General features: G+C 40.3%; 1 protein-coding gene across 1 annotated transcript in view; it reads right to left on the reverse strand.

Annotated features, from left to right (window-relative positions):
* Window positions 1-964: 964 nt before the first annotated feature.
* Window positions 965-24,100, reverse strand: part of LOC146505596 (serine protease HTRA1A-like) — a 32,564-nt gene continuing 9,428 nt past the window's right edge. The window contains exons 2-9 of the mRNA XM_085182656.1: window positions 21,293-21,392; window positions 20,439-20,643; window positions 7,373-7,567; window positions 7,252-7,284; window positions 7,041-7,155; window positions 5,164-5,227; window positions 4,927-5,022; window positions 965-1,711 (exon numbers count right to left, since the gene is read on the reverse strand). Of these exons, the coding sequence (XP_085038782.1) occupies window positions 1,543-1,711; window positions 4,927-5,022; window positions 5,164-5,227; window positions 7,041-7,155; window positions 7,252-7,284; window positions 7,373-7,567; window positions 20,439-20,643; window positions 21,293-21,392 (977 nt within the window). The 3' untranslated portion in view covers window positions 965-1,542. The remainder of the gene's footprint in view (window positions 1,712-4,926; window positions 5,023-5,163; window positions 5,228-7,040; window positions 7,156-7,251; window positions 7,285-7,372; window positions 7,568-20,438; window positions 20,644-21,292; window positions 21,393-24,100) is intronic.

A 24,100-nucleotide genomic window follows, 5' to 3' on the forward strand; every position in this document is an offset into this window, starting at 1 on the left:
CTGTAATCGATTACTTTTTCAAGTAACGAGTAAGTAAGGGATTACTATTGCAAAAACGGTAATTAGATTACGGTTACTTTCCCGTAAGCACGCAGCGTTACTGCGTTACTAAAACCGTGATTTTTTTTGCGAGAATGTCTCATGACAGTCACGTAAGCAAGTGTGACGTTCGTGACAACAGCTGTGTGCAGATCAACAATGGATCATATATCGAGTGCGGGAGAGAGTATGAGCGTGCAGCGTTTAAAGCGTGGAAGTACTGACCTTATTTTAAGTTTGATTCCATAAAAAGTGACAAAAACATTAGTGTCCGTTGTGCGTGGGAAGAAAACTTCTTTTTACAGCGAAAAAACCCCTAAACTTCCGAGCAAGCACCGAGTGCGCTACCACGTAATTGGAAATTCACAGAGAAACTCACGGATTCTTCAACTGACCGCTGCGGCTCACCTGCACCAGGGCAAACCTCCGCCTACACCACTCCTGCTTTACAGGTGAAAATAGAGCAACAGGACCGCTAGTCTTTGATTTTATTTATTTTCTGCTGTGTTTTACTTGCATCTATTTGAAAGAGTGAGTGTAAACACAAAAGAATATTATATTTTATGTGCTGGAATGTGCAGAAAATAGGTTTAAATGTTAGACAAATTTCTTCCAGTCAGAGAATGTTGCATATAATTAAATTTTTTGCTTGATGCATAAAGTTAAAAGATTAAAACTAATAAAACAAGTTTGATGGATGGATTATGCAGAAAAAGTAGAATTGTGCTGAAAGATCTATCGCTTTATCACCTATTTAGGTTGTAAATCGTGTTTTTAAAAAGTAACTAAGTAATTAATTACTTTTGAAAATAAGTAATCAGTAAAGTAATGGGATTACTTTTTGGGGGGAAGTAATCAGTAATCAGTTACTGATTACTTTTTTCAAGTAACTGGACCAACACTGTTTACGTGTGTATTAAACTGAATGAAAGAGAGCTGGAAAGAGCATTTTTTAAAAGGCAGTAAGCAGAGTGTCAAAGCAAATGGAGGTAAAAAACCTTTAATTTTTTCACCAGTATACATCACATAAACAACAAAGTATTTCTACAGTACTTTAAAAAAAAAGGGGAGTTTAGAAAACAACAATTTTACAAATATGATTTGCTCAGCAAGTCGCTTAAAATTGCTTCAAATTCAGTCAGCCTGACTGAGCAACAGTCCATTAAAACAACAACAACAACAACAACAACAAAACAAGAAAGCAGGTGAAAACACTATGCCAATGACTATTTTTTAAAGGTTTAAGAACACACAGTAGTAGCTTTGATCAAAGCATTAAAGTCTAAACATGAGAACACACAGGGAAAACAAAGTACAGCGCTGCTTTTAAAGCATCCGTACAGTCATTCCTTTCAAGGCAATGCCAGAATTTTCCTGGATGTGAGGCACCACCGGCCTTTGGCCACAGGGAGAGGGCGTGTCAGTAAAAAACCCCTCCGATATAAGGTCCACTGGTGATAAGTAAAAGCTAGCTCCAGCAACTGTGGTGTGATTTCTGGAGGGTCAAGGGTCAATTTCAATGGGAACAACAGTGAGGATGGCGTCTTCATTGCCACGGCGCACAACCACTTTTAAGGTGTCATCTCTCTTGATGGCGGCGCTGACATCGGTTGCTGTTGAAATCCTGTGGCCGTTGATCGAGATGATGACATCATGCTCTTTGAGTCCAGCGCTGGAGGACAGAAGAAGAAAGGATGATTGAGGGGTTCATAAATGGAAAAACATGTGTGAATAGGATGAAAAGTAATCTTTGTTTTCTGAGCCCGGCTATTCTAGTTGAGTTTTATGACATCAAGGCACAGTTTTAGCCTCTGAGGAGGTGTACAGATGTTTATCAAGTCCAGCTGTTCCATGTCACCTTCTATCACTGTATACACTATGTGGTGGAATTAAGGCACGACGGGACCACAGATCCATGTTTTGAGTCATCTTTATTTAATATTTGTATCACACCACCACAACCCCGCAACCCCTGAGTCCTCGTGTTTTTAAACTTGGTGGACGTGATTAAGGATGCCGTGCAGGTGCGTCCGCCCTCCCTGCACGGCACCGCAAGCCACGCCCCACCACACACTATTTTTTTGTATGTTGACTAACAGAGCACAAAATACTGTAAAATCATAGGGACGTAGGAAATAAAAATGTCAGTCCACTGGTTTTGTCGTATTGTTAATAAATCCCATAACAATCACTGAACTGATTGTTATTCTTTATTTCAACGTATAGGAACTGAAGCTTATATTTGGTCATCCTCCATTGTGTTACATTTTAAGAAAATCTGTGAAATGAATTAAGCTATTAAAGTAATCTGAATGATCAAATGAAATAAATGTCCATGGGTGTAGATGCCTTAACACATTAGTGGTTTAGTTTTATGTAGAGATGGACCGATCCGATATTACGTATCGGTATCGGTCCGATACTGACCCAAATTACTGGATCGGATATCGGCGAGAAATAAAAAATGTAATCCGATCCATTAAATATCAAAAAAGCACCTCACAAAACTTGCTACATGGCGTAACTCGGCTCATAACTGTAGCACGTTGCAGCAGTATGCATCACGTGATAGAGCCGCTGTGTGTATTTGTAGCCTTGCTAGCAAACCAGCATTTCATCTCCGAGGAAGTTTTCCCAGAGAGAAGTAAAGCAAGTGTGTAAGTTCATCTCTGAATGTTTGTAAAGCATTCCCACGTTAAGCTTAACAACAGATATATGGAGCGACTGCCTCTCTCTCTCTCTCTCCTGCTGCTACTTCAATCGTGAAACTGCTTAATGATCAGCTGATCGGCTTTTCTGTCGCGAGTCTGTCTCTCTTCTTTGTTTTTGGCCCACTTTGCACCAGAAAGAGGAAACCAGCGGCTGAACAACAGCAGCACTATTAAGCTTGATAAGCTGTTGTTAGAATTTATTTAATATTACTTTCTAGACCGGGATCGTTTTCTACGTAGCTGACGGCTGGTAACTGTGCAGGGGCGGATCTAGCAAAGTTTAGCCAGGGGGGCCGATAGGGCATGAACAGGGAAAAGGGGGAACAAAGACATACTTTTCTTTCTTGTTCTCATTTAAAATGTCTAGCTTTTAATAAATAATTATCTGACTCTTACACCCAAAGTTTTAATCTGATGTAAAATACATAGAAGTCCATTACTGTATATAGTAACTGTTAAGTCTAATATACCCTAGTAAGCTATACTACTTTTTCCTTTGGGAAGATACCATCTGTGCAGTCTGCAATTCTGTTGAAGAAATATGTTGAATCTATTTAATTATTCTTGAAAAATAATTTCTTTCTGTGCATTTTTCCCCCTGCATCAAATTAAATTTGATTACATCGATTAAGCATCATGAGGTGGAGGGTGGGGGGTGGTTCCCTATTTTTTTTTTGCTGGGAGTTTGCAACCCTATTAGTTAGGTTGCTTGATATTTCTGCTAAGTACTCTTTAAAATACCAGATTAGGGAGGATGGAGCAGGTTTACGTTTATTAGATTGATCAGTGTTGCTGAACTATGAAATATTTTGGGCGCAGTGTATTTTTTACATACAGGTATAACAGAATAGCTTTAGTGTTGTTATTTATTTAAACTTGAGTATAAACTTATACAAAATGCAGCAAGATATTAAAAAAACGTTTTATTGATTAAAAAACACACTATATCGGATTCATATCGGTATCGGCAGATATCCAAATTTATGATATCGGTATCGGTATCGGACATAAAAAAGTGGTATCGTGTCATCTCTAGTTTTATGACAATTTATACATCTTCTTATGTAATTTAACTATAGTTCCCTCTTTAGATTTCAGTGGAAAGAAAATATAGAGGTGAAATACTCTTCATTTTATATAGCCATAATCAGCTATTGGTAGGGTTGTTTCCAGGTCTGTGAGCCTCTAAATCAACATCTGTTGACAAAAATAAAAACACATTGACTAAAAGCCCACTTCCAATGTAAAAAACAAACTAGTAAAATGGGGATCACGCACAGATTGAGGCAGTAACCAGCAGTGATATCAAAAGCAGACTCTTAAAACAACCGCTTAATCATAGCCACATGTAAACATAGACCACCACACCTTCACTTGCAACAGCATCAATTAACGGAGCTGAAACTGGGATTTCAGTGCACTCGGTCGCCACAGAAACAATCCCTTCCCTACAGACGGATCAAGATTCCAAAGTCCATAAACCAATATAACACAGAGTGAGATCAAAAGTGAAAAAAACAGAGCCTAGAAAAAACAAAACAGAGAATATAAAAGGAACCACAGAAATGCTATAGTGCAAAAGGGTGCGTTATTTAAGCAATGAGTAAACACTGATGAAACCTTGTAGGACAGACCGCTATATAGTGGGATGGGTGAGCAGGCGCAGGAAAACCACAGTTCAGCTACTAACCTCCCTGCATGAGGTTTGAAGGAAATAGCTGACCTCAGCGTCTCCCGCGCCCTACTCTGCTGGAGTTGTGGTGGTGGCTGATTGGAGTGGGAAGCGATTGTGGGAGGAGGGGGATATTTTAGAGGGCCAGGCACTCTAGACATGCTAGAGTGAGCCATTAATTCACATCCTAGTAGGACAGCTATGTAGGAAGCTCTGGGCACGTATGCAACCTCTTGATGGTTAAACTAGGAAAAGAAAATTAAGAAAGGAAATGAAATATACTCTATCTATTTGCATTTCGAGAGGCGAGCAGGGGCTGCGTGGAGAGTGATGAGAGTCTTGTGTGAATTTAGTGCAGATGTATTGTATTACGAGCCAAAGACAATATCCCATAGCTAGAGTCAGATAGAACCTCCATTTGCACTTCACTGAGCTCCATAAAGTTAAAATCAAGTTAGCTTCTACAGAGCCAGTGTCTTTGGAAACTTATAATACATTGCTTACATTGCAGCTGGTGTCTTTGCAATGACCTCCATAACATAAGCTCCTGAGGTGATGTCAGGGAAGTCGCGGAGTCGAGTCTTCAGCTCTTTGGCTAGCCTAATGGTAGGAAAAAAAACAAGGAGAGAGTTAAACACAAAACTCTGCAATTCCCTGTGACCTGGGTATAATACAATGTTTCATTTATTGCATTCTGGGGATTGAACACAATGGCTATGTACATAAAAGTGTGCAACTTACCCTGGAGTGAGAGTCATCATCCTCACACCAATATACTTCTTCTTTGCTTCTGTTCTCCCTAAGGCTGGACATAGAATATTCAGTTATCTTCTAACCTCATATTTAGGAACCATATTGGAACACCCCCCTTCCCCAATGCGCGCGCGCACACACACACACACACACACACACACACACACACACACACACGGCTTCTCTGAATGCTTCTAACAGTTCCGTTATAACCATTTGTACGTGCATACCTGTGATTTCACCATAGTGATCAAACATTTCGAGGACCATCACTGGTGATGGGAGTTGGGTTTCTAGCTACAAACCAAAGACCAAACAGCACTTTTCTGTGTTGGAGTCTGCAGTTTCATTGCCCAAAGGCAGTGCTTTAGTAAAGGAATATGACCAGGGGAATCCTCATCATTTTTTCAAGCATTCAATGGGATGTGCACTGTGAATTCAGCTCGACCTCGAGGCTAAGACTGTCAAGTTGGAGTTATACTGCAACATCCTGGGGCCTCAGAGGGGAAACAAAGTGGCAGGGACTTTCCCAAAACTGTAGCATATGCACTTTATTGAAAAGACAGCAGGTTTTCAGAAGGACTGAGACAATCTTCACCTTTCACCAGCCCTACTTGAGCCATATTTAGCTCCCAGTGTCTTTGTCCCTTTCATCCAACTAGAAGGTTCACTGTTTTTGACAACGTGAGGGACAGCCAGCATACATTACAAGTGAGTGTCACAACAGGACTTCTAGAGAGCGATTCAAATGTAGCCGAATCTGTGAACAATCTCAAAGGGTATAAAGCAATAAGAAATGCAGGTTTTGTGCTGTGAAATATGTTTCGAATCTTTGTTTGAGATCCTTTTCTCAGTACATCATTTAGAAAACCCAGAGATCATCTGTGAGTAGCTTTCTGTTCTGGTTTACTGGTTTTACTTAGCGGAGGCATTAGTCATTTGTGTAACAAACAATTACATGAACTCACTTGTCCACCTCAGAATTGGTTCAGGGTATTGCATTCTCAAGCCAGTGGCCTCAGAACAACATATGCTCAATACTGTCATCAGTGCCACCATGCTGCACCTGTGACCAAGGCAGGGATGCTGGCATGCAAGTCTGAGTTATTTCTGCAGCCTTGCATCTCCATATGAGCATCAACTCTGATCTGATTGGTCTTTCTGGAAATCTGGACAGAGATGCTGAGATAAGCTGTCCACCCTGCTAGTAGAACAATAGTAGAACAATGTCTGACACTGACAGAGTAGTCCAGGACTTTCTGGATCAGGAGGATATAAATACACTTTCTTAGCAAACATTTAGTCCTGATATGTCTCCTACTAAACATGTCTGACACAGGCTGGGTCTTCATGTCCACTGCACAGCTGCAGGCTGCACACATCTGGGAAAGGTGAACAATTTCTCAACAGCATATCAGGACACTCTGCTGTCAGAGGAATAGCTGTATTATCAAATGTACTTACTATACAGTATATGTATTATAGTGCTGGTCTATAAAAGCTTTTGAAAACACGAACTTGCATTTTCCTTTTTGATTTGCATGGATCAGGTGAAGTCTGCTTTATATAGGAAAATTTCTGAATTTAATTTCTTATGAAACACTACTCAATGAAAAGAGCAAAAAGCATAAAATAAAAACAAACAAACCAATATGCACTGGCACAGATTTTTCTATTAGGTAATGCTGGGCATGGATTCCCATAGCTCTAAATATAGTGAACATATCGCACTGCTGAACTAGTGAGCTGAATTATAGCTCATTTAACTGAGATCACGGTCCAGCTCTCTTGGCTTCTATACCAAGAGTGATTGAAGAGAGCCAGTAAAATGAGAACATTAATAATGTGTCAGTGAGAGCTCATACCTCTGGACTGCCTGTCGTATGACTCAGCCAGGAACTGTCGAATCTTGTCCGAGGGTATGGCAAAGGAGATGCCCGCTGTCACCTTCAGCGTGTTGATCCCAATCACTTCACCATCCTATGCCAGTAAACCTCAACTCAGTGACTGTAAATGGTGACTTATATTATTTAAAAATTGTAGAAGCATAAAAACATATATATAATTCTGGCTTACCAGATTGACCAGAGGCCCTCCAGAGTTGCCGTACTGTGAACCAAAAAAGCAAATAACTTATCTGTAGTAATCCGAGAAAAGAAATTCAGTGAGAAATGATAATTCAGCTTTATTTATTTACGTTGATGATGGCATCAGTTTGAATGTAGTCCATGTCAGAGTTGCGAAGGCCTAGCTCTCTGCCCCCTCGCTGAGTAGTGCTGACAATTCCTGTAGTAACCGTATTCTGGAGGGAAAATGGGCTGCCAATAGCAACCACAAACTCTCCTGGCCTCAAATCTGATGAATGGCCCAGCAGAAGTACAGGAAGCTTGGTCTGCAAGTGGGACACAGAGGGTCAGTATGTTTATATTTGGAATCCAAGGCTTGCAGGTAAAGAAAGCATTTCTTTAGCATTGATAGGATAGGGTTTAGAGGAGCAATGTCTGCTCAACAGTATGGTCTGCAAACTAGTCCACTCATGTCTCAGAATAATTTGCATTCCTTTTAGTGATTACCTGACATTATGACCAAATATGCTGCAAAAACGAATAACACTTCCATCACCTTTTGTGTTTTGTGCTAATATGCTTATTAGCATTTTAGCATATGCTAATATGCTTATATGCTAATATGCTTATTAGCATTTTAGCAGCAAACGTAAACATGCTAACGTCTCTGTCTGCGCAATATGCTTACTGTAGAGTTGTAGTCTTGAACCCCCCCTCCCCCCAACACACACACACACACACACAAACACACACACACACAAACACACACACACACAAACACACACACGCGCGCGCACACACACACACACACAGATATTTTTCTAGCCATTTGACAGACTCCATAAAAGGAATAGGGAATCATTTGTGAAACTAGCATTTAGCCTACACTACTCTATCATCTGCTATTTTAAACTTTTATCTTTGCATCTTTTCAGTCACAAGTTATGCACAGAATAACAGAAAACAAAACAAGTGATGCAGTTAAACTTATTCAGCTATTCTTATACTAACTTAATGCATTCACTTTAAAACTAAACTATATTTTCTTTGCTCCCTTGACATCCTCCAAGTAAAGTTGAGTAATATGTAAAGAAGTAACTCTGAAAGAAAATCACAAGTTCAGTGTTGCTTCAATTGCAGTCGCTCTGCTGAGCATTTCTCGTGATCGTGTGTTTTATAAGTGGACAGCAGAAAAAGAATTACAGCTAAACTGCAAGTCTTCTAAACATAACCCACTCAATGCAGCATGGTCCTGCTCCCACACAAAAACAATTACCACTTTAAAACCACAGGGGGAAGGGAAATTTATGCCAAACAACCTAAAATACTAATAATCACGATGAAAGGCTTATTTGAAAGTGCAGCTCGGCTGAGAAATGATTCCTAATGGCAAATGTGTGCCAACAGACCACAGATGCTGGAAAATGGATAGATATTACAGTCAATAATGAGTACCTTAAGCTATGGTTGGGCCTGTTACACTGGGTGGTAGAAAGCAGGCTGCTGAGTGCTTGCCTCAGACACCGAAAGAATATATTTATCCATCCACAGTGACAATTTCCTTCTTTATATGAAATCATCTCTGCTGAATAGTCCATAGTTAAAGCATATGCAATGCCACATCCACATGGGTCTGTATACAGTTGTACCCAATAACCTGCAGGGAGGCAACTTTCTTAGAGGGGAAAAAAGTACCTATCCCAAGAGTTCCTCTTGTGAATCCATTTTGTTTACTCAGGGTTATAAATAGGTGGCGTAGGAGGGTGAATGTTCACAGGGACAGTAGCACATGTTAGTGTACACAGACAAAGGGATCATGTAGGAAGCAATTTGCAAAATTATATTATTCCCAGCACTATATCGGGGATACCTAACCGCCAACGCATGCAAACACTTTCTCTGAATCGATGCATGTTTCAGAGATACCGTGTTAAAGCTTTCTGTAAATGATCTCAGTGCTCATGGTGAAGTTATTATTAGAACATTACAAAGATAGTGAAGATGAGAACCTTTCAATCTTACCTCACATGCTGACAGAGACACAGATATAGAAATATAAACACAACTACTACAAATGTCGCAGGATTAGTTCCCAATTAGTGTGAGTTTGTTTCAACATTGTAGGGTTTGTTACAAAAAAATATGGCACACATGCACAAGCTACATAACTGTACGCACAATCCAGCAAACAAGCATTTGGCATGCACAGGCACATACAGAAAGACACCTGACACAGGAGTAGCAGTCTGTTTAATCACTCCAGCTCCCCCCTCCCGTCACACTCCATGTGAGATAAGAGTATAACCAGATGGAGACAGGAAGAAAAAGAAACACACACGCTGCTGAGAGAGAGAGAGGACATCAGGTGGATTCAAGTCCCTGCCAAGGCATTTACCCACTGCCTGTCACCATGATAACAGTTAGTGATACTGGTTGTGTCATGGTGACTGTTGCTACCTTACCACCTGATCTGACTTTATTAAATGCAAGCAGTTTGCGGCTTAAAAGTTTCTACCTAACCCTGGGTCTCACACACACTCATGCAAAAATCACACTGCATTCACAAAAAGCATGCACATGCAGGGCAAAATGCAGAAGTTGGCTGACATGCAAACAGCACCTAGGTGAGAGGGCAGAGCAAACACAGAGCGAGTGGACTCCCCAAAGTTTCGAGAGACCCCTAGCTTACATATCACTTACTAATTGTTACTAGTCAGCAATCTGGAATCACTTGTGGAAAATCATCTCGCCATGTGAGTCCGCCTCGTCTGACCACCCAAGTGACTCACCGTGCTATTTCAGATGCACTGGTACTTTACCCAAAGACACTATAGCCGCACTTAAAGGAAAGAGGCAAGGTGAAAGAAGGGAACAACAAACACCACAAACCACAGGAAAGAGTCTGAGAATGTGAGACGAAAGAGTGAATCAAAGTTACGTCAGGAGCCAGCTTATTACCCCAAAAATATTTTTTGCTTAAGATGTAGAAAAACCCCCCGATAGCCACGGTAACATTTATAGAACAAAAAAAAAGTCTGATCTGATGAGGTCTATGAGGATAGATTTTTTTTTCTTCTTAAATAAAGGGCTCTTGTTTTGTTAGGCTAGACCGTTTCATTACCTCATATTATGGCAATGATGCCATAGATTATCCTCTCTTTTCTTGCCCAGAAGAATCTGTGTTTTCCACATTCTTGAGTGTTTAGATAATAGAGAGAAGTGGGCCATCAGATCGAGGAAAGGAGATTTAAACAGCTTTGTTTATGTTACCCAAAGAGGCAGCTGTAAGCGACACATTACTGAGAAAAATTCAAAGCTTTCGTAAAATCTGTTGTCGCCTAGCAGAGTATTTGTTCAACCGCCTGCACACAGAGAGGTTTGGCAAAAGGACAGCGAGAAGAATATGCTGGTTGAAAACCCCACAGAAAGACTTGAAAATAGCTGTAGAGTTGCTATAAAGAGATTTATCAGTGTTTGATGTTAAAGCTTGGGTAGTTTGGAGCCTCATTTAAAAGCCATCACACTAACTACCTTTTTATGACTAGGCCAGGTGCAAACTTTAACTCCAGGCAAACTAAGATGGACTGAGGCTTAATAGTGTCTAAGGCACATGTGGACACACATATAATCACTCAGAGAAAGGGAGGAGGTCGCCTAAGCATGAACCCTCACAAACTGAAGTCTGTAAATTAAATCCCACACACCTGGCACTGCTTAGATATACAGCTAGACCACGTCAAAATACACATATTCAGAAACAGAAGCTCGGGTTAGGTCAGTGCATGACCTGAACTGTATTAAAGCTCATATGCAGTCACATGGCCTCTAATGTTTCCTTCGTGCAGGTGTCTTCAAAGCAAGGGGGGCATATTTTACAAAGCTCTACTTTACAAAATTCATAAGTACACTAAGGTATAGGGTTTTACTGCTGAACTTGCCCTCGAGGTTGTGCTGATGCAGTTAAAAATGTGGCAGGATTCAGCATGCTCATGCAGTACATAACATCAAATAAGGGAATCAGAAGATCACGCTCAGGAGACTGAAAGAGGCTATGCTGACTGTGTGTGTGCTTGTGAGCCTGAGTGGTTGCACGGTGTACAATGGACTCATTTACATGAATGATAGCACAAGTACAAAATAAGTAAATAGGTAATTACTTCACTATTTATAGTTTGAGAAAATTTTGTAGAAGTATGTAAAGTCACAATCAGCACATAAAATAGGCATTTCCCACTTTGTAGGTGTCCACGTCACACTGGGTGAAACCATATCCTTGCTGACACCAGCGCGGAAACCACTCCACTATAGGTTCCATGTGTTCTTGAGAATAAGAGCAAACATATGTCTGCGAGTTTTGGACACGTTTCACTCTGTAGCATGAACGCTTACAAGCACTAAAGGACATCTCAATTCTGGCTAGACACCGCAAAACTTCGAACTGTGCAAATCACAGTGATGAGAGCAGAGGAGGTCTAGTGGGTTCATTTGCTCCAGGGGAGAGATCTGACAGCATAATATGGTTCATTTCACTTTTACTTGAAGTATTTACATGGCGCTCAAGATGTTTCTGTTCTTTTAAGGCTGGTAGCTACTTTGGGGTTGAGCCAACCTCTTGGCCAATATGTGCTGGAATATGCCATACTTGTGCTGACCCTGAGTATAACAGGAGATATAAAAAATGGATCAAGTCCTTTAACCATCTATCTGCCCCTAACATTCTCCCTGACCCTTTCCACATTTTCCGACACCGTGTCCGTGTTGTTACTGTTACAGCTCTGGTGCCAGTTTTGCCTTTTGTCTTTGGAGAAGCAATCTACATTTTGATTAGATCGACAAACAACATTATGTAGCATTATGTATCAAAAGCTGGGGTAAAAAAGACAGGAAAAAAAATCATGGCAAAAAGAATCTGCAGGTCATTGGCGAATTAACTATGATGGCCCCTCCCAGAGCCACTGACATCAGTGTTTCCAACTTTGGAATGGTAACGTGCAGGTGCTAGCAGTGCATGGAAATGGTTCCAATGAAAAAGAGGTCACTTTACTTCCTGTTTGCCTTTCATGCCAATTATTAGACCTATTAAAAGAACTACTTCACTAGAACATAAATGTGTCATTTAGGGGCATTTGCTAAAACTACTCATTCTCCTAGTCTCCATCTAATTTCAGATGAATAACTTCTTTGCCATTGTAGAGGTAATTTTGACAAAAAGCAAAAACCTGTGACAGTAACACTAATATGCCTATAGGAATTATGCTGTATATCTCAGGAGGTTATTATCGTTTACCTGTCTTTATATGGTGTAGTAGCACAATTCTCCCTGTTCAGGAACCAGATGTTTCTGGTGTGTTATACTTTCTTTAAGCACGCACCCAAATTGTTGAGTATGACAGCTGCAATAAGTTAACAGATAATAAAAGCCAGGAAAAACTGGCTAAAGGTAATGTGTCATCTATCCAGATTAAGAACCAAACAGTTATACCTAGATATACGATGCCTTAGCCTAATTTTGTACTGGATTTGAGATATCTGTCCCTGATAATGCAATAAATATGAGTGGTGTTTAAATTTTGGAGCCTATAACAGTGCACTTTTAAAACTTTTTTTTCTGGTTCAGAGAGGGCCTTTGTCAGGTGACAACACAAATCAGCACAATCAGTCTGACATTACATGTTACATCTCTGTGTTAGTGGAGAGAACCGAAAGCTATGCATTTTCTTACAATTTCTGGCTTCTTATTAATTGCCTGATATATCTGAGGAAATGAAACTAACAAAACTTGTAAAAAAGATTCAAAATGCAATCTGTAGATTCATTTGTTTCCGGAAGATGTGTCACTGCTGATTTATGAATGTAAAAACTCTAATTACACCTAAACATAAGTAGCGAGTGTGCTTGGTTTCAGAGCAGTGTTTTAAACAGGGCCAAAAGCCTGTGTCCTTGTTTATATGCCACTGGAGCAAATGTGACTTTTTATAAAAAAATCTGAGTGGACTAACCTTAAAACACGGGGTCACTCAGCTGCCTTTAAAATAGCTTGCAGTTGTCTCATACTTACATAGCTGAAGATGCATCATACCTTGTGTCATTAAGGAAACAATAAAGGTTATTGATAATCAGCTCTGAGTCAAATATGCCGGTAATCCCGTGGGCAAGGCTGTTGCCAAGAAAACAATTACACATCAAAAAAGTAGGCCAAGACAATGAGTGTCAACACCCAGTCGGGTCAAACTATGTGTGTCTATGTGTCCATTTTACTTGGCTCTTTTCCCATACTACTGCATCTTTAGGCCTGGGAACCTTTTTGGTTACAGAGAGAGATGAAGGAGAATAGATGGCTCAGGAAGGGAGGAGGAAGTGATTCATTTCCTTTTTGCCTGTCTCCAAAGGCGACACACAGTGTCTTTCCACTGGCAGAGGAGCGTGACCTCCACGTCCCTGCAGTGAGCTGTCTTACACCCATGTGGACAAATGCGGACTCATACACTTTCATAATGGTTTGAATAACTGCTTTTGTCTATCACCTCTGTTAATTGAGGGATTTCAAATGAAATGTGGGCATCTTCTGCAGAAATATTTACCCAGTGTTACTAATATAAACAGACAAAATAAACAGATCAGTGCAGGCTGCTTTACGGACATTCACATAACACAGACACACAGACACACAGACACACAAACAAAATCCAGCCCTGTCCAAACCAACACCAGGCAAATTTCCCAGAGAGACTGGTTAAAAATGTTGATCGCCAGTAAAAACAGTTCTATTGTTGCATGAGAACACATGGAGAATAAAAGACTTGTTTTACCACAATGCAGCACTTGTAAAGCTGAGAAAAAGTTAATGACTCATTAACTTTGAATCTTTTTGAGTCACCTTATCTTCAAAAAGCTTTTTTTCACCCATTCTAGGATATACACTTACAGTGATATTGATGGCACATTTATAGCTCAGCATTTAGCCTCTCAGTGATTTCAGATGTAAGTGGGCAAAAGCAGATTTTAATTTAGTAAAATCATGGCTGCTTGCTCTGTTGCCTACAAATAATACAAAATGTGATGGCCTGATTCAGCTACTTTGTTCACTTCTCTGGAGGCAGTGGCCTATTTTTCAAGGCCTAGGATATCCAGATAGGGGATAATGAATATCCCGCCAAGACTTTCATGCCCTTGCCATTGTTAACAATTGCAGTTTAAATTTTAATATACCTGAATAAAAAGCTCAATCACTTTCACAATATCTTTAGAAGATGAATATCATTGAAAGTAAGGTAGAGTTCGGTAATTTTAACATTTTGTCCTCACTATTCCACCCCCTATGCAAATCACTATCTTATCGTGCTGGAGGGGTTTGTGTGCCCCAGGGATCCCAGGGGCTATGTTGTCCAGGGGTTTCTGCCCCCTGGTAGAGTCTCCCATGGCAAATTGGTCCTGGGTGAGGGACCAGACAAAGAGCAATTTAGTCCATTGGGCCCGGTCGGGCACAGCCCGAAAAAGGGACATGGACCCATCCTCCTGCTGGCCCATCATCCACAGGAGGCGCTGTAGGGGTTGGGCGCATTGTGTGGTGGCTGGCGGCCAGGAACGGATGCCCTGGCAGACCGATCCTCAGCTACCAAGACTGACAATAGGGACATGGAATGTCACCTCTCTGGTGGGGAAGGAGCCTGAGTGCATGAGGTTGGGAGGTACCAGCTAGATATAGTCGGGCTCACCTCAACGCATGGCTTGGGCTCTGGAACCAGTCTTCTGGAGAGGGACTGGACTCTGTCTCAATCTGGAGTTGGGGTAGGTATCCTAGTAACCCCTTGGCTTGCTGTCTGTATGTTGGGGTTTCTCCCAGAGAGTTTGTTCCCTGCGCCTTCGGGTCAGGTGCTCTACCTGCACTGTGTATAGTGTGGGTGGAGTGCTGCTGACTTTGACTGAGAAAATTGTTGGGTGGTGGAAGGAATACTTCAAGGACCTCCTTAAACCGACTGGCACATCTTCTGTGGAGGAAGCAGAGTCTGGGGCGAGGGGGATGATCCGCCAATCTCCGGGGGTGCGGTCACTGAGGCAGTTAAACAATGCCTTGGTGGCAGAGCCCCTGGGGTGGATGAGGTATGCCCTGAGTTCCTGAAGGCTCTGGATGTTGTTGGGCTGTCCTGGTTGACACGCCTCTCCAATGTTGAGTGGAGATCAGGGGCTGTACCTCTGGGAATGAGAATCAGCACCTCCAAATCTGAGGCCATGGTACTCAGCTGGAAAAGGTTGGAGTGCCCACTCTTGGTCAGGGACGAGTTCCTGGCCCAATGGATGGATGGATGTTCCTAGCACACACATCACACACCACAGCCTTCCTGTGGTCAAGTAGAGCTCTCGCACTGGATTACTATACAGAGCTGCAGTGTTAAGGGACTTTGAAGTAAAGAGGTAAGAGGCACCTTTAAGCTGCAGAGTCAAAGATAATGCATGGCAGTACATTTGCATTTTATTAAAGCAACCAAATCATTTTTAATAACTGCTCAGATTAAGCCATAAACTGAAACATTAAAAAAATATGACATACTGCACGGGACATTTGGAACATTTTGAAGTTCAGGCAGTCTGTGGGGCTCTCTATCAGCCTAAGTAAACAAATGTCCAACAGGCTTTGGAATCACTTACAGGTATAAGTGAACAAGGGTCTGAAAGACTTGAAAACCTGAAGCTTGATGGGCTCTATCACGCGCATCACGCAGTGCAATCATTAACCTATTAGCTCACAAAGTCCTTCAGACATGTGGATCCATTTTCCAGGCCTTGGCCACATCACCCTCTCATTCTCTGTCCCTCTTGCTTTCTCTTTCCCCCCCATACTCTCTACACAGGAACAAGTGAGCACAGCACTTTTTCCCCCTCTTTCCGTCCCCCTCTGAAGTTCCAGCTGCTGTAGACAGACTAATGTGTTCCCCAGAGCTGAGGGGCAGACCACAGCCCCAGGAACAGACTGGGCCCAGCTACCAATAAACTCTAGTTTCACATAGAAAAAGAGAGAGAAAGAAAAGAGAAGAGATTCATTATACAGTCAGGGAAAACTTAACTTTAAACTTTCTCACTCATAAACAATTGTACCATTGTGGAGTTTTATTGATTATTTTTGGCTGCTTCTATACTGCTGACATTGTAAACAATTAGCTTTTATTTAACTGGAAGAACACTATTGGGGCTGGTAAGCAAAGGCAAATGATGACTGATGGAGGGGACGATGGAAGACTTTCAGCAACAAAATAGCCGAAAACTGACCTCTGTAACTTTAAAAAATTAAAATCCCTCAAATCTTTCTGAACACAAAAAATAGAAAGCTTAAACAAGAGAATATTTGCTTTTTCTTACTTACTCTAAAAATTAATATGATATAGATATAGCCAACATCACTTTTTGTTGATTTATTCATAGACAGTGAACAGGCATTGAATGAATTATTCTCTGCCAAATTCAGCTATTAACATCTTCAAAACTAAAAGATCGTGTCATTTTAATGATATGGATTACAGACTGTATATAAAAGATGGATGTAGATTTTGGATCTGAAAGTCAAACCATTCCTAACGTCCCTTTAAATCATATTTTTAATAGCCAGCAGTGGATGATCCTCTAGTTACAAAAATGTGTGCTTTCAGAGGAGTCTAGGGGAAAACGATCCTATGGCTACTTAGTCTGTGAGCACAGACTCACCTTTACAGTAAAATGTAGTATAAAGTAGGATATTCAACAGTATGAGTGGGAAGTCTTTGGTTTCACGGTCAGAACTGCCCCTTTACTCATAACATCCAGTTTGAAAACACTAAGATGCTGATGGTTAAATTGCTGTGCTGGAGGCTTCACTAAACTTTGGCTACTATCACGATGGCTTATTTGAAGTCTTCCTATTCATACCTCAGATTTTATGTTGACATTACTCTGTCGTCTAAAACTGTGGTAATAAAAGAAGACTATTATGAAGTTGAAATATGTGGTTATTACACTTTAGGTGCTATAATTAAACAACCCAAGGTAATTATTCTGCATGGTTTTAATGACCCTTTTAATGCAAACCAACTTTGCTTGCCCTCCTGCCCTCACATTGTAACAGACTCATTGTCTAATTTTCCATCTAATAACTTTCACTAGTTCCACACACTAAGTTCTGCACATTCATAGAAATCCGAGTTCCAAATGAAAATCGAAATAATGGTGACTTTGCAAAGTGACCACAGGTCTTCTGGGGCTTTATCGCTGACACATGGTCTGGATAACTCATTCTGGCTTCATATAAAACAAACACTTCATACTCATAGTGTTGAATGTCTTGAATTACAGCAAACCTACTCAAATTACCTGCTTCTTATTTTGCAGGAGATTTTTTAGTAAAGCAGGTTTGTTGTTTATCGAGAAAAAGTCTGATGCATCGAAATGTTTCAAATGCATTTGCAGTGAAAGGTTTCTATGATGATGAAGATTCTTAAACGGCCTATATCTTTATGTTACTACATGTTATAAGTACCAGTCCTTCCTGAATCTCCACAGCCACTGACCATACGCTGCAAACAAACAGGGCAAATCCCCCTCAATAAAGACCAGACTGTCATCAACAGACTGAACAGGTTTTATCATAGAATGAACAAACACAAAGCACGTCACTGCTCTTTTCTGCACTCCTTGCTCACACTGTGGACCGAACAAAACCTGAATGCTTCAACGTCTTCAGACTTAAGGGTGGTTGGGGGGGGGGGGGGGTCTTTGTAACACACCTCACTCTGCAATCGTGACCAACTTTTCAGCTGTGTCACAGAGCCATGAGAGTGAGCTCCCTAATGCAGCTCTGCTATGATTCGCAGTCAATCGCAGTCCGTGGCTCTCTGCCACACATTCCTTCACATGACTGGCTGTGATTAACATGCAACGTGGATCCCTCTGGTCCAGTAGACAGACAAAAACGCAGACAGATAGGGACGTTGAGAGAACTGGAGAGAAAATGTAACAAACATATGTGCTACAAAGCAATGTGTTTTCCTTTAAATATCAACACCGTCCAAAGATTTTTACCTGCCAGGAATAAGTGAGTGTCTCTGCAAATTGGTTGTGAAACGAGCATTGTAGTATCTGTCAGTTGTTTGTGCAGCTTGTTGTGTATGAACACTAACAAGATCTGGACTGACTGCAAGCCAGCTGTGTTTTAAAGACCCATCTGGTTGCACCTGCATGCTCACTTTGCTTCACTTGCACTCTGAGTACTAGGCTAAATTTGGAACACTCTCATTCCAGACTTGAATCGCCAAACCAACAAAATAGTTTTTTAACAGCAGTTTAACGGGAGAATTACAAAACCGTGAGTTAATATTTTTATTCTGTTGTGCTGGCTGTGACTTCAGAAAGCTTGGTCAAAAATACCTTTGCAGACTTTCTCACTTCACCTAACTCAGGACTCTTTGGATAAATGCTTATTTGTCAAGTCTTAATTTGGCCAAATGAACTCAGTACAGTACTTCAGAGACTTGTACATACATGGCAATAGACACACAAAGGTATGTCTGTAATTTTGTAAAAGCTGTTTCCCTTTACAGTCACTGCAGTATGGGACTAGACAAACAGATGTGGTGGGACATTTATGTACAGTCATCAAGGGCACGGAAAACATGCTAATATAATGGTGGAATAATTGTACAGCATTTTAAAAAACAAGAATTGGTACAGATTTTATCACTACAGTCAAAAGTCAAATATATACATACATACATTTACTTAAATCATTTAAGAAGTGACTCTGAAGGTTCTGCGGGATCTATTAACTTGAAAAGGCCAAGGTCTACTAACTTCTCAGTGATCATGATTCATTGCAGCTGGTAGTTTGTCTTTGTCAGGATAAAAAGGATTTGTTTGACTCAATGATCAATACTGACCAATACTCAGAACAAAAAAAAAGAAAGAAAAAAGAACAACGGGAGAGTCCAACGAATTCAGCAAAGATGTAAGAAGACGAATTGTAGCTTTACACAAGTTATGAAGGTGTCTTGGAGCCATTTCTAAAATACTGGATATTCAAAGATCATCTGTTCAAACAAATGTATAAGTTAATCAGAATTGTGACAACTTTGCCAAAGTCTGCAAGAAGAACCAAAGTGTCACCCTCAGATGAGAGAAAATTGGTTAAAATGCTTAAAAACAACCCAGGAAATACCAAGACACAAGCCTGCCATGAACTGGAAACTACTGCAACACCAGCTTTACTGTACATAGAAAAGAAAGTTTTACACCACCATGGACCAATAGGGGGCTGACCAGGAAAGAAGGCCCTGCAACAACAGTAAGCATGACTAAAATTTGCAGCTGCCAACATGCACTAACCACATGTCTTCTAGAGAAAGGTTTTACAGTCAGACAAGACCAAGACTGATATTTGGCCACAGCAGCAAGAGAACAAGAGGTGAAACTTGCTAAGGGAAATTTAACCACATATTAATAGGGGTGTTTGTATATAGTTGAGCCTGTATAATTCTGACCCTGTGTGGATGACATAAAATCCCAAATAAATTCAAACTTGTGCACCAAATTTAAAGTCATTAAACATGTACATGTACAGTCATTGCACCCTGCAAAACAGATAGTTCAAAGAAATCATTAAAAACTTACCACGAATTTTTAGAAAATACTTATAGCTGAAAATTAGATATTGTTAGAAGTTCAATAACACCCTCAAGTCTGCATGCTAGCTAAGAATTTAAGCCAAAAGGCAATTAGCTTAGATGCGCATAAAGACTGTCAGAGAAAAACTGAAAGCATACCTTCGTCTCGTTTGTTTAATCAGTACATAAATAGAAATGTCAAATAACTATAAACAAGTAGTTAAATGCTCATATTATTTCTTGCCGAACAGAAGCCAAGTGCATGCCTGCTTTGAGTCTCTACTGCCAAGTCTTTACACTGAAAACAAAGCTAATCAGCACATCTGGCTCTTGCTTAATGTTTAATGTAGACAGATGTATGGTCTTATTGATCTTCTTATCTCACTCTTGGCAAGAAAGTGAATGAGGACTATTTCCAGTATTTAAAACTATTCCTTTTATGGTGTGCTTGCTTAGATACGAAGCAAGAAAAACAAACGCGAACAAAAAATTAATGGTGTTCACTCAGAACACCTCTAACTACCACATCTTCTATATTTTGCAAGATTTCTAGAAGTTTGACACTTTAACTAACCGGTGCATCGATCTTAATGAGGGCGATGTCTGATTTCTCATCCACGTCTTTGATTTTGGCATCATAGGAGGCGCCGCTCTTTAGCTCCACTTTCACTCTGTGTTTATTGGCCACCACGTGGGCATTGGTCACAATTTGGCCATCTTCAGACACAACAAAACCAGAACCACTGGCCACTGCCACTTCACGCTTGGAATAAGTCATCCTGTGGAGGGAAGAAAGAGAGACATTAGGAAAGAGTAGGAAAAGGTTAGACTACTGGTATTCTTTCCTCTCCCCTTTAACAGTTTTTCCAGAATAGTAAAATAAAGCTGTACATGGTGTAATAGAAGTGTTAAATGCAAACCAAAAAAGTTTAAAGCATCTGAGTATGTATACTAACATATATATATATATATATATATATATATATATATATATATATATATATATATATATATATATATATATATATATAAACAGTACGAAGGTGAGTATATAAAGCTAAGCTGGAGAGATGAATAAAACAAGAGACAGATCTAAGTGAAACAACGACGGAAGAAGGAGAGACAGAAATCTGAAAATCAGAGAGTTTTGACCTTCAAAAAAACCACTTCACAAGTGATGGTGACAGACAGAAGAGAGATGAGAGAGATGAAGAATCAAAGTGTCAAAGAACATGAAGCAGAGATTAAAAAGCACAAAAATCTGGTCGGATGATTTTTAAAAAGAAGATGAAACACTAAACTTGAGAATAAGGTGCTCTACCAACTGGTGCAGTGTGTTTAAGTACACGGGTAAGTTGTAAATTCTAGGGTTTTTCAGTCTGCCCCTCCCCAGCACCGAGCACAGACACACAGGTACGCGGCTCATACTTGCGGTAAAGTTCAATGTGAACCACAGACGGAGCAATTTTCTCCACCACATCGGCAATGAAGTTGTATTTGTGCCTCGGGCTGTCTGGATTGTCTTGAGCTGGAAATACATCATGCACACACAAATACACAAATAGGATGTCAGCCTGGTAAAAACAAACAAAAGATGCATGGAAATACTGCATGATGTAAGAGCTGTGTGAGGATAGAGAACCAACAAATTAAACTACCCTTCATCATAACACATCTGGGAAAAGAACCGATGACAGTTCATCTGCGGTTGAGACCGTCTAGGTCTGACACACATGTACTCACTCATTTACAGAGTCTGGTAATAAACCTTACAAATAAACACTTCACAGTGACATTTACCCTTATCTTACCCCATGGTTAAGGGTGAAAATAGAGCAGTTCTAAAACCATCCACAGCTCTTTTGTCAAGTATAACACACAGACAGTGTGACACTGTATGTTAAGGGACTGCCAAATTCACTGAATCACCCATCCAGCTTTGGCTAAGTCAGGAAATGCTGACTGACTTACCTGCTCATTAAATCCTACTCAAATGACAGTTTAAGCAAGGCTATGAATCAAGACGTCCCCAACCTTTCCCTCTTTGCTTTTCATCCTTCCATCCATAAGCTGTTATTTTGCCACATACTTTGAACTATTTTGTCTCACAAGAACAATTTTCAGTCATTACTTTCTCCTAGATGACAGAAATTGCAAAAGTATAATCCCCTGGATATCAGTGATTGCACTGAAGGGTAAAGGAACAACAAAGAGACACTTGAGTTGCAGTTAAGCTAACACCAGCATTTAATGAGCATCATGCTGCTGTATGGAACAGCATTAAAAAGTACAGTCCACAAACATTTGACAAACTGCAGGAAGTAAATTCTTCTGCATGTGGTTGAAGTCTTGGCGGTCGCAGTGAAGCACCAAAATTTGTTTAGCGGGAGTTTGTTAGCTGTGAGAGTGTTCTGTTAGCTAGCAACTGTCATTATATACTGAAGATAAAAGATGGATACAGATCAGTTCTGTATCTGAAAAGCAACGCCAGATCTCTTTCTAGTGGACTGCTGCAGTGGGCCACACTGAAAAGTTAATGAAGACATAAAATTAACAATGAGCAGAACTGAGTTTAACTTATCGGAGAGGCCCTTCACTACAGCTCACAACAGTTTCTCATGAGGCCTCTTGGGAAAACTAATTACCAACCCCTGCTGGAAGAAGTCATAAGGAAAATTACTTGGATTAACACTTTCCTGATGAGTATGTGGTTTCCATGTTGGACCCACCCCTTCCAGCACTTCCAGTTCTAAAAGCTAAAATGCTCAGACACAAATGCTCAGGAAAAAGTGGGCCTTGGTTATAAACTGTTGTGTTTTTAACTGAATCATAAACACAGAAAGATGCATGCATGCACAACAAGAAGCTCACAGTAGTAGTGATTCTGGTAATATTGTCCTCCCACCTTCCCTCAGCTGAGCTGTAATGTAATTCAAATTCCTTTACACTGGATGTAGACAGAAAACAGTTCTACATGAATTTACTTGCTGTAAGGTTTATGGATTTTTTTTGCTCATGTTATTAAATATTAACAACGGCAGTAAGGTCATGCTTTTTGGAAAGAGACACTGTTGTTGAGTTAAGCACAAGGAATATCATTTATTTCTAATAAATTAAAGTGAGGCGCCAGTATGTCCAAAACTGGACACCAAAACAGTCTAGATGAATGAACAGTGCTACAGTCCGGAGGAAAACATATAAAGTACATTTTGGGGTGAAAATTCCTTCAAGATAAACTCTTTGAGCATCATAAATGTTTTCCAAATCAATAATTTTACTAGAAATCTTTTGAGTTGTGGAGTTTTTCACCTCACGGATGTATGTACTGAAATCCATTTAAGTCCTGCTAATAATTGTCAAGCTATTTCTCTAAAAAAAATTCAGATGCCCACCTCATAATGTAATGAAAGGACAAACGAGGGGCTCACCAAAGTTAGCAGGTTTCTGGGCATTTGGTGATTAAGATTCCCTGTGCAGAATTTTACTATAATCCATCAAATAGTTGATGATTATTTCTGGGTATACGGTGTACCAAATGCTATTCTTAGAGCTAAAAGCCACTGGAAGAAAAAAGAAAACCAAGTTGCTCATAAATAAATGAAACCACTTTCTTTTCCCCAACCTCGACATATATTTTCCTGAACTTTAAATCAAGTATTAAACACTATAAAGGTCAAACAACCTTCTTGCAATAGTATGAAGAAAAGATGGAAATGTTGGAGTAATTTCCTCCCTGCTAGCTTCAAACCCGGGGGGTTTCGTGGTCAGCTCTGATAGGATTACTGTGAGAGAAAGCAGGGCCCGGGGTCCAGAATCTGTGTTGTTTCTGGAGTGCACAAACAGGCTCCCAGTCTCTTCCACTTCACCATGTTATAATGAGTGAGGCCTCCTTGCACACATGCGGAAACCAGGAACACTCTGCTGCCACTACAATGCCAGTGTGATGATAGCAGACTTATAGGCCTAGCGGTGGTGATTTGGTAGAGACGGGATGTCATGAATCAGCCATTTTCTCCTGAGTTATATAGTGAGATAGATCATTTCATTGCGCAACTGAGCTTACAGCTGAAGCTTAGAAAGACTTTACTTTTGGAAAATTAAGTTGACTTATGAGCAAAACTGAAAAGAAGCGTCTAGATGCCAAAATGTGACTGATTCATCTTGATATGTGGAGAGAAAGTGGGATTTAAAGGCTTCTGATCACTGTCTCATCTAAGTATTGCTCACGAAAAACCT

The sequence above is a fragment of the Neolamprologus multifasciatus genome, chromosome 13 (assembly GCF_963576455.1).
Source record: "Neolamprologus multifasciatus chromosome 13, fNeoMul1.2, whole genome shotgun sequence".
Taxonomy (NCBI): Eukaryota; Metazoa; Chordata; class Actinopteri; order Cichliformes; family Cichlidae; genus Neolamprologus; species Neolamprologus multifasciatus.